Genomic DNA, 11,889 nt, shown 5'->3' with positions numbered 1-11,889 from the left:
GATTCCTAAGCCTGTTTGCTTAGATCCTAGGTATCTTGATTTGCAGTTCAGAACTTACATTACGTTACAAAAGTAAAATACTGTCATGAAATCTTAAATAAGCCAAAGCTAAAATTATTTTTTTAATCTTTAAGAATTAGAAAGCTAATTATAGGGACACCTGGGTGGCTCAGTCAGTTAAGCATCTGACTCTTGATTTCAGCTCAGGTCATGATCTCACCGTTGTGAGATCGAGCCCTGTGTCGGGCTCTGCGCTGACAGTGTGGAGCCTGCTTGGGATCTCTCTCCCTCTCTCTCTGCCCCTCCCCCACTCAGTTTCTCTCTTTCTCTCTCTCAAAATAAACATTTTTTAAAAAGAGAAAAAAAGAAATTACACAGACAGTATATGAATAAACATCAACCAATCACCAAACATTATCTCCAATAAAAGAATGCATCTGTACTATAAGGCTTTATAAGAGGTGTGGGCTTTTGTTAACCCCAGCCTTGAAAATAGGACATCTTAAAATAATTGGAATAGCAGACTTTTTTCAATGACATAGTCCATATATGAGGACTATGAGCATCAGCAATCTGAATTAATAAAGAAGCAGTTTTGAGTAATATCTGCCTTATATTTAAAGGCTTTCTTCTTTCTTTTTAGGTTCAGCCAATACTTTTTAGTCCAACTTTTTGTCAGCTAAAATAAATGTGTATGACAGTGTTCGCCTGTATCTACAAAGTACAAAGGATATGTAGTAAACTTAACTAGAAAATAGTTAATTGAAAGAAAATCCTAGGTGTGTTTTAAAGTACTTTGTAAACAAAGCAGTCAAATTATAATTTCATTACTTGGTTTTCAATTTATTCTTTTGGTGTCTTACAGAGTTTGTTAATAGAATCTTTAGACCCTAACCTTAAGGCCCTATTTTGGTTCATATCTTGGTTAAACTGGATGACCACAAAAACATACTTTATGAGCTCCATATCTAGAAAGTACCCTTAAAACAAAAATATGACTTGATACTGACTTATATGTAAGAGAAACAATAATGTTGATTCTTAGCCCATGCACCTGGTAGGAAACATAAGGTTGTTTCAGTCTTGTGGGTAGATGCTGTCATCTGTTAGTAACCAAAAGGAAGGTTTTAGTATCACTTCTTGGAAACTACTGGTCAATTTTTTGTTGTTGATTGGGAAGCAGGTGAGTGTGTTATTCAGAACTTTTAATTCATGAACATTATGTAATGGAGACAATTTTTAAAGAGCTACAACTGTGCAAATCATCATGTTGTTGAAAGATCCAAGTGTATTTTTAAACATGAAGCTGAATCAGGCTTAAAGATGTGGTCTTGAGTCTAGAGTCCAAGTTATCGGGGCGCCAGGGTGACTCAGTCAGTTAAGCATCCAGCTCTCGATCACAGGTCAGGTCTTGAACTCAGGGTCGTGAGTTTCAGCCCACACCCAGTGCGGAGCCTAGAGTCCAAGTTACCCTTGTGGAAACATTCATATTGTCTATAATTGCATCTAGACCTGTCATACAGCCTTGCTTCTAAGCTTCTGGTTCCTTCCACTTTCCCCAGAGCATAAAGCACAAACAAATACTTATCTAGGATTTTTAAACTTAGATTGTGTTTACATATAGTAGTTTGATTACATTCTATTTTAATAAAATAGTCCCTTTGGATAATTGTAAGCATTCATTTTGGCATTAGGTAGCCTTCTGATTTTTCCTATAAACACTATTTCCCATGAAAATCTAACCAGAAGCAGAAAGGAAGAACATTATTTATGTTTCCTTTGGTTCAATTTCAGTCGTTTTAGATTCCAGGCTAATTTAACTCATTACTGAGTTAATTTACTTGTATAATTTTGTTTAACAAACATGGTTCTGTGACTTGCAACTCTGTCTCTTGGGATATTTGTAGTTCATGGAGCATGGGGCACTTGGCAGCCTTGGAGTGCATGCAGCGAGAGTTGCGGTAAAGGTGCCCAGATAAGAACAAGACTGTGTAATAACCCACCACCATCATTTGATGGGTCCTACTGTGATGGAGCAGAAACACAGATGCAGATTTGCAATGAAAGACCCTGTCCAGGTAAGAGACATACAGTGTTTATACCCTTAATAATCTGGGTAACATGTCAGTAAGAATCAATGTCAATAAGAACATCACCCCCAGCGGTTATGATAGTAGGTATTTACCCAAAGGATACATAAACACTGATTTAAACGGTCACATGCACCCCAATGTTTATAGCAGCATTATCAACAATAGCCAAACTATGGAAAGAGCCCAAATGTCCATTGACTGATGAATGGATATATACACACACATACACACACACCATGGAATATTACTCAGCCATTCAAAAGAATGAAATCTTGCCATTTGCAACAGCATAGATGGAGCTAGAGAGTATTATGTTAACTGAAATCGGTCAGTCAGAGAAAGACAAATATCATATGATTTCACTCACGTGGAAATAAAAAAACAAAACAAATGAGCAAAGGGTAAAAAAGAAAAAAGAGAGACAAATCAAGAAACAGACTCTTAACTGCAGAGAACGAACTGATTGTTTCCAGAGGGGAGGTGGGTGAGTGGGGGTAATGGGTTAAATAGGTGATGAGGATTAAGGAGGGCACTTGTGATGAGCACCGGGTGATGTATGTAAGTGATGAATCGCGAAATTCTATACCTGAAACTAATATTGCATTGTATATTAACTAGCTGGAATTCAAATTAAAATTAGAGGAAAAAATAAAAATAAATAAACCTTCAAAAGAAATAAGAAGAACATCACCCAACCTAACAATGCCCAGAGTATTAGTAACAGAGCACATATGTTTTTCCTTAATCCAGTGGATGGCAAGTGGACCACTTGGGCCAGTTGGAGTGCCTGTACTGTGTCCTGTGGAGGAGGTGCCAGACAGAGAACAAGGGAGTGCTCTGATCCTGTCCCACAGCATGGAGGGAGCAGATGTGAAGGGAGTGATGTCCAGAGCGATTTTTGCAATAATGACCCTTGTCCAAGTGAGTGTTGGAAATAGTGAGTCAACATTATACTTTCTTAAAGGTTTATTATGGCCTCGGGGCACCTGGGTGGCTCAGTTGGTTAAGCGTCCGACTTCGGCTCGGGTCACGATCTCACGGTCCATGAGTTCGAGCCCCGCATCAGGCTCTGGGCTGATGGCTCAGAGCCTGGAGCCTGCTTCGGATTCTGTGTCTCCCTCTCTCTCTGCTCCTCCCCCGTTCATGCTCTGTCTCTCTCTGTCTCAAAAATAAATAACATTATTTATTAATAAATAAACATTAAAAAAAGGTTTATTATGGCCTCAAGTCCTTAAAGTTATAATATACTGTTACTTGATTCCTCTAACTTTGGTTTAGAATAACAAAGTGTCATACAGTTGCTATTGTGTCTGTGTAATGCCATAGATGTAATTGATCTATGTAGGCAAGGACTGTGTCCCTATTTCATTTGCTCTCTAGGACCACCTGAAGAGTGCAAGGACAAGGGCACCCTTACACGCCCACTGTTATTGATGTTGATATCTTTACAGAGGCAAGCAGGTGGCTCTGCCTTAATTCAGTCTCCAAGCTAGATTTTAAGACCCTGGTAGCATCTGAATCCACTGTATCTGGATCGTATGGTCTTGACTCATCAAGAGTAGAGATCTTGTCTCATTCATATCCTTCAGATCCTGAAACACTGTAAGACTGGACAGATACATACTAAATGGAATTTCACAGTCACTGGAATGTACACCCAGTTTCTAGTCAACACAATTGCTAAACAATCTGCCTTTGGAAGTTTCCTATTTATAGATTTGTATATTTCTTTTCAGTTCCTGGGGAAAGTCTTACCATACTTTTTGGATGAGTGTCATTGTTTAACACCTCTCCAATGGTTCTCTGTTGTAGCTCATGGTAACTGGAGTCCTTGGAGTGGCTGGGGAATATGCAGCCGGACATGCAACGGAGGACAGATGCGGCGGTACCGCACATGTGATAACCCTCCTCCCTCCAACGGAGGAAGAGCTTGTGGGGGGCCAGACTCCCAGATCCAGAGATGCAACACTGACATGTGTCCTGGTGAGCCCCTCAACTCCTGACCAGTAGAATAAGTAAAGCATTTTATTTGGTGCTTATTGCAGCAGCCCCATAATTTCAGATCTGACAATGGGAGTTGTATAGGCAGGGTTACCCTATGTGTAGATTTTAAAATTGATTGGTTAATATTGACCATTCCATTCTTGTTCACAGTGGATGGAAGTTGGGGAAGCTGGCATAGTTGGGGCCAGTGCTCTGCCTCTTGTGGAGGAGGTGAAAAGACTCGAAAGCGGCTGTGCAACAATCCAGTGCCGTCTAAAAGTGGTCGCCCCTGTCCAGGAGACACTACACAGGTATCCAGATGCAATATGCAAACATGTCCAGGTAAGCAACTAAGTTAGACTTTGGTGAAACCATTGCTTGCTTATTTACAGCCTTTCTGCAGATTAAAAAAAGGATACCACTCTGAGCCTACAAATTATAAAACAGTGCCAACTCTGGAAGGGAGAATTAGGAAAAATGTACATTTTCCCTTCAAGTTGATCTGCACCAAAGCTTGTGGCTGGATTTTAGCTTCTGCTTGCCCCCTTCCAGGCCCCTCTGTAAAAGAATATGGCCTGCAAAACCATAAATAGTAGTCCTAGGCTTGAAGGACAAAAGAGTTTAGAAGAGTGGGGAAAGCAAGGGCTGAGATTTCAAACTGAAAAGTGAGAGTTGGAAAGAAACTGAATGTTTAACAGAAACACACAATTAGAGGCTATTCTTTCATGGATGGAAATATGGAGAACATGAATCTGGAAAGTCAAATAGGGGCCAGTTCAGTTGTAGGTAAAAGAGTAGGGGAAGTTCAATTACAATAACCCAAGTCATACAGCATGGCTGGATTTGTAAGTGATGTAAAAATTCAGAAGGAACAAAGCCAGAATTCTAGAACCAATGGACCTTAGAAAGACTTTGCTGGAGTCCCAAGAAATGGTGGATAATATTAAGGTTGCTTGTGTCAGAGGATAGACTTTCCAAAGTCTGTAAGAAGATCCAAAAGAACAGTTTCACATTGTTGAAGGGGGAAGATACCACTGAACTTTCCAAAGCTTGAAGGTTGCTTTAGAGATAAAATGTCCCCGGGCGCCTGGGTGACTCAGTCAGTTGAGTGTCTGACTCTTGACTTTGACTCAGGTCATGATCCCAGGGTCATGGGATTGAGCCCCACATTGGACTCCATGCTGAGTGTGGAGCCTGCTTAAGATTCTCTCTCTCTCTCTCTCTCTCTCTCTCTCTCTCTCTCTCTCTAATAAATTTAAAAAAGGAAAGAAAATGTCCTTGAAAATCAAGAAGGCTCATTTGGCAGAGTGAGAAAGAGGAGTTACGTGAGGAGGTTTATAGGATCTAGACAAGCTAAAAGGACAAGTGTTTATTGGTCAACTGTTCAACATGTCTTCTCAACGTATCAACTTATTACCAAGGATGTTGAGGCTCTAGCATGTAGGCATGGTGATAGTTCTAGCTTTAACTGGGGCATTTTGTAGCTCCTGAGCCTTGTTACAACTCACAGTCAAGGTGTATTATTCATCTAAGGGGTAGTATTCCATCTTGGAGACAAGGGCCCCAGTAGCAGAAGTCCAAATTAAGCAGACAATTTGGATTACAGACTCTGGCAGAGAGTTCCAAAGATCCCAATTAGGTACCCAGAACTGGATGTCTGTTGGTGCTGGGACTCAAGCTCCTCTGGAGACTAGAGAACCAAGGTCAAAATGGTCAAACGACCCAGGTTAAATGGCCCAGAGAACTAAGTGAATGAGTGATCCTTCTGCCCGTCTCTCCTCCTGCTTAGGACTAAAGATAAGAAGCAAAAAGTCCTACTATGTCCTTATCTGCTTTCCTGCACCATCTTACACCAAGGTTTCCATGAATTCTCCCATCACTCTCTGTCCTTTGCTCCTTCTGGTTTCTCAAATATGGCAAGCCACCACCTCTCAAAAGGGTGACACATGGTATTTCCTCTACCCAGAAGGCCCTTGTCCTGCCTTCTCTGGTTTAGTTAAGACCTAAACTTTCCTCAGACTCCACTATGTTTTTACTTTCTTCTCAGACTTCCCTAGGCAGTAGATACTTACACATTAGTACATTTCAATTTTACATTTATTTGTGAAATTCTAATTAATGTCTCTCTCCTTTCAGATATAAGGTCTATGAAGGTAGGCCTGGGTCTTTTTTTTTTCTTTCTTATTATTGTATCTTCAACACTTGATGAACAAGTAAATGTAGTCCAGAACATGAAGGCTGAACCAACATGAAAAAAGTGTATTCTCTCATGAATGATCAAAGTAATACAAATTAAAATGGTGAAATACTATATTTACTGATTTTTCTGAGATTGAATACAATTGTACTTCTCCCTGGTATATAATATACAATGGTATCTGAAACACTTAGTGAGTTTTTAAAAAATATATTAGAGTAGCTGGGTGGCTCAGTGGGTTAAGTATCCAACTCTTGATTTCACTCAGGTCATGGTCTCACAGTTCATGGGATCAAGTCCCACATTGGGCTCTATGCTGACAGTGCAGAGCCTGCTTGAGATTCTCTCTCCGTTCCCTTTCTCTCTCATCAAATAATGAATATTTATGAATTTCACTATCAGCTTCTTCCCATTGTGTTTCCTTCTCTTGCCAAAGCATGCAGTTCATTTAAAAAGCATTCATTGGGGCGCCTGGGTGGCTCAGTCGGTTAAGCGTCCGACTTCGGCTCAGGTCACGATCTCACTGTTCGTGAGTTCGAGCCCCGCGTCGGGCTCTGTGCTTACTGCTCAGAGCCTGGAGCCTGTTTCAGATTCTGTGTCTCCCTCTCTCTCTGACCCTCCCCCATTCATGCTCTGTCTCTCCCTGTCTCAAAAATAAATAAAACGTTAAAAAAAAAAATTTAAAAAGCATTCATTAACCACCTATTCTAGTGTCAGTAACTAATAATTTTGTTGAACAATTGGAAGAAGGCATAAAATTACCGTAGAGATGCTTTTTAAAACATATGTGATTGGGGGAAAAAAATGTATGATTGTTTTCAACCGAATTGTGTATGTATGAATTTTGTAATACTGTTAAAAGTAAAATACCCGTCTCAAATTTTTCTCAAGTTAACTATTTTCCCGTATAGGAAAATATAACTGTTTTATTTAATTGGTAAGCTTTCCGTCTGAAACCCAAGACTGAACAATACCTGTTAGATACTCCACACCTGTGTCGACAGTGGCCTGTAACAAGCTCAGGAGCTGTTTTGAGGTGATCCTTTCTTTCCTTCTGTGTTCTCACAAAGGAGGCAGTAGATAAAAGAACATGAGTTTTGATGCCAAGCACATCTGTGTTCAGATCTTCATTCTACTACTTATGTCTCTGACCTTTATTTTCTAGTCTGCCAACTATGACCATTCAAAATGACTTTATAGGATTTCTGACAGGATTAAAAGAGTTAACACTTATGAAGTGCTTAGTATAGTGCATGACAGGCTCGATAAACTCTCCTTATTATCATCATTTTATTACGATCAACAGACACGTTCTTTATTTTGGCTTTGGGACTGGGTGCTGATTGTATTCTTTGGATTGTGAAATAGTGCCATGATATACACAGATTGGAAGCATCCTAGATTTATGTGGGATGATGAGTGTTACATGGAAGTAGAATGTTCTGAAAGCTTATTTATTTCACTCTTAAATTCAGATGTCATATGATATTTTAAATGTTTGTGAGAAGATTTGTAGCATCTTTGAATACTGGCCTTCTTTTCTCCCATGTAACGTTGATGAAATTGTTTCCTTCTCCAAGAATGTTTTTTCTTTCCCCAATAGGTGGGCCCCAGCGAGCCAGAGGAAGTGTTATTGGAAATATTAATGATGTTGAATTTGGAATTGCTTTCCTTAACGCCACAGTAACAGATAATCCTACCTCTGATACTAGAGTAATACGTGCCAAAATTACCAATGTACCTCGCAGTCTTGGTAAGTCTCTTTGCTAATAAAAGTTGCCAATAGCCTCTTTCTTTAAAATTCATATATTATTCTACGTCTTCTGATTTCTGCTTGAAATTTCTAGAGGATGCTACTACTAAATGATCTGTATGATAGCACTTAGCTCGATGGTAAACTCTTAAAGACATGTGAGATACTGATACTTATTTTGTTGTTATTCAAGATTATTTAGGATTCATCCTTATGAATAACCAGCTCTGTAAATATTTTTCTCTGTTACCTTATTTATCCTTTTTTCTTTAGGTCCAGCAATGAGAAAAATAGTTTCTATTCTAAATCCCATTTATTGGACAACAGCCAAGGAGATAGGAGAAGCAGTCAATGGCTTCACCCTCACCAATGCAGTCTTCAAGAGAGAAACCCAGGTGGAATTTGCAACTGGTTAGTGCCAACTAAACTTAATATTTAAGTCTAATATTTAACTATAAAAAACAGGATTGCCTAAAAGTTGCTGGTTAAGAAAAATACACTTATATATTCCCCCAGAGAATAATTTTAAAGTTTTTGATGCAGTCTTATCATAAATGATATAAAAGCAATTTCATATTTCCCTGTAAACTTTTACTGACATGGCTCTATAAGAGGCCATATGTTTTCAGACAATATCGTGATTTTTTATACCCCAAAAGTGTTTTCTCATCGTTTCTCTATTTTTTCTCTTTAAATCCTCAGACAGGGTTTTAAAGGCCAAACCAGAGCAGGAAAATGAGTCCTTGCTGTTAAATAAAGACTTTTGTCTATGAACCTGAGATTCAATCAGGACACCTTACAGAGATCTTTTTATCAAAAAGATGGAAGTAAAAATAAGCAAAGCTAAGGGTTTTTCTCTTTGCCCTTAGTCTTAATGAATATGTATTAGCTATTCATGGCCCTTTCCAAGTGCATACAGATTTTTATAGACCTCCATTACAAATCTTTTCAAAGGTGAACAGCCGCAGTGGCAGTGCTCTTTAAAGAAGAAAGACTGAGGAAGGGGCTTTATGCAGCCCAGAAGCCCATGAGGGTTTTTCATGGCCATCCACTTACTAAGATGCCCCTCTGCTGTTTCTTGAAGCATCGTAAAAAACAAAGCCCTATGTGGTTATTGCCAATCTACCTGGTGAAGCTGTCTGTCCCTTCTCTTAGACCATCCATTTTTGTAGAATTGCCTTGCTATTGCTTGTGAGTTTAAAACATGGAATCCTTTGCATAATCATACACTACGTTTTTGCCACAGAAAAAGAAATTTTGAACATACCATTCAATTACCCTAACACTTTAATTCGGGGACTGAGTGCTAATTTAATCTTTTATTGCCTTTGTTTATGAAGTTTGAACTAAAATAACATAGCTGAACTGACACTTAAGGTAAGTCTGCTGTGTGCTTACACAAACCATATATTTTTTGCTGTTAAAATGAATGAATTGTAATTCCCAGGAGAAATCTTGCGGATGACTCATATTGCCCGGGGTTTGGATTCTGACGGTGCTTTGCTCCTAGATATTTTTGTGAGCGGTTATGTCCTGCAGCTTCAGTCACCTGCTGAAGTCACTGTAAAGGTAAAAATGTCAGGATAACCTCTCTTCACTGTTTATTGGAGTAATGGTAAGATTAGGAATCAAAGATCTATAGAAAAAAAAAACATGGATACCATGTGTAGTTTCCCTTGTTTGCTATAGGGAATAAATATCTAAACCACTAAGGTTAGAAATGGCTAGTTTGTCTTTGTATAAAAATCTTTAGGAATAAGTCCTTACACAGTCTTACTGGTTTCCTGAACATGACCGTACAAGTAGTATTTTATTTAGAGCTACAGTTGACCCTTGAACAACATGGGGGTATATAGGGTGCCAACTCCCTGGACAGTCAAAAATCACGTATGACTTTTGACTCTAAAAACTTAACTACTAATAGCCTACTGTTGACTAGAAGCCTCACCCATATCATAACCAGTCAATTACACATATTTTTTGTGTTATATGTATTATATACTGTATTCTTACAATAAAGTAAGCTAGAGAACAGAAAATGTTATTAAATTGCAAGGAAGAGAAAATACACTTATAGTACCGTACTGTATTTATTTTTAAAAGATCATATAAATTGACCCATGCAGCTCAAATCATGCTATTCAAGCTATATTTTTAGCCTCTTAGCCTTTATTTTTCTAATTGTGCATCTTGTAATACCCTCAAGAAAAAAAAAAATCTAATCATCAAATCTATACTGTCTTCCTTAGGATTACACAGAGGACTACATTCAGACAGGTCCTGGGCAGCTGTATGCCTACTCAACCCGGCTGTTCACCATTGATGGCATCAGCGTCCCATACACATGGAACCACACTGTTTTCTATGATGAGGCACAGGGAAGAATGCCTTTCTTGGTAGAAACACTTCATGCTTCCTCTGTAGAATCTGACTACAACCAATTAGAAGAGACACTGGGTTTTAAAATCCATGCTTCAATTTCCAAAGGTACCTTGGTCAAAGATCATTTTTCCATCCAGTCCTTTCTAAAAGAACAAAATGGGGGCAACTGGCTGGCTCAGTAGGTATAGCCTGCAGCTCTTGATCTTGGGGTTGTGAGTTTGAGCCCCACGTTGGGTGTAGAGATTACTTTTTAAAAATCTTAGGAAAAAAATGTATTTAATAACTTAAAAAAGGGTAAAAGAATTGCATCGATGCCATTCACAATAAAGATATTAGGGCACAGACCAAACCTAGTGATACAAGATTTTCATGTATGTTGTCTATGTTTTGTGGTAGGTAAAGCCATTTTAAAGCCAATCCCACTGGAGTTCTAATTTGGATTACTAATCTGCAGAAAGGTTTAAAAATATATCCTCTGGCAGAATGAGGTTTTCTTTGGGTGCTCCAGGCCATTTTTCTTATTCTGACTCTCGTATTTGTCAAGGAATTTTTTTAATTGCTGAAACAATGTAAAAGTGTATGTTGACCTACCATAGCCAAAGTGGAATGAGCCCAAATGTCCATAAACTGATGAATGGATAAAGAAGATGTGGTATGATATACATACACACACACACACACACAGAAACATACATACACACACACGATGGAATATTACTTGGGGATTAAAAAGAATGAAATCTTGCCATTTGCAACAATGTGGATAGAACTAGAGTGTATTATGCTAAGCAAAATCAGTCAGAAAAAGACAAATATCATATGATCTTAGATGTGGAATTTAAGAAACAAAACAGATGAACACAGGAGAAGGGAAGCAAAAATAAGATAAAAACAGAGAGGGAGACAAACTATAAGAGAATCTTAAATACAGAGAACAAACTGAGGGTTGCTGGTGGGGTGTTGGGTGAGGCGATGCGCTAAATGGGTGATGGTCATTAAGGAGGACACTTGTTGGGATGAGCACTGGGTGTTGTGTGTAAGTGATGAATCAGTAAATTCTATTCCTGAAATCATTATTACACTATATGTTAACTAACTTGGATTTAAATTTTTTTAAAAAGTGTATGTCAACCTAAACTAATAAAAAAAAAGTTTCCATATTTTAAAAGCAGTTTTTAAAAATTGTGCAGCAATAATCAGGATTCTGTCATTTCTTATTCCTGGACATTATAATGTTTCAACTGCTTTTCATTTTCTAAGCATAATTCTACAACCCTTGATCTCAGTGGTCTCGCTATGCTGTGTAGTTCTTTGATGTGTCTTTACCCTGAGATCCCTGTTTAGTTGTAAGAGACATCCAAACAATCAGCATTCTGTGTTCCATGAAGCTCTGATGCTAAGAGATACTTGCATGTGGTTTTATTATGGACACTAAGTGTTTGAATGGCTTTAACTCTGAACTTTAGGCTCCTATGAGTACA

At 38.5% G+C, this 11,889-nt stretch overlaps 1 protein-coding gene across 1 annotated transcript in view; it reads left to right on the top strand.

The window, feature by feature from the left end:
- HMCN1 (hemicentin 1) overlaps window positions 1-11,889 on the top strand; it is a 474,606-nt gene that overhangs the window by 433,744 nt on the left and 28,973 nt on the right. The window contains exons 90-97 of the mRNA XM_047840704.1: window positions 1,908-2,078; window positions 2,844-3,014; window positions 3,906-4,076; window positions 4,248-4,418; window positions 7,877-8,026; window positions 8,300-8,437; window positions 9,474-9,595; window positions 10,276-10,513. Of these exons, the coding sequence (XP_047696660.1) occupies window positions 1,908-2,078; window positions 2,844-3,014; window positions 3,906-4,076; window positions 4,248-4,418; window positions 7,877-8,026; window positions 8,300-8,437; window positions 9,474-9,595; window positions 10,276-10,513 (1,332 nt within the window). The remainder of the gene's footprint in view (window positions 1-1,907; window positions 2,079-2,843; window positions 3,015-3,905; window positions 4,077-4,247; window positions 4,419-7,876; window positions 8,027-8,299; window positions 8,438-9,473; window positions 9,596-10,275; window positions 10,514-11,889) is intronic.

This window comes from Prionailurus viverrinus, chromosome F1 (assembly GCF_022837055.1).
Source record: "Prionailurus viverrinus isolate Anna chromosome F1, UM_Priviv_1.0, whole genome shotgun sequence".
Taxonomy (NCBI): Eukaryota; Metazoa; Chordata; class Mammalia; order Carnivora; family Felidae; genus Prionailurus; species Prionailurus viverrinus.
The sequence above is the reverse complement of the archived record's forward strand: the minus strand, read 5'-3'. Positions and strand labels throughout refer to the sequence as shown.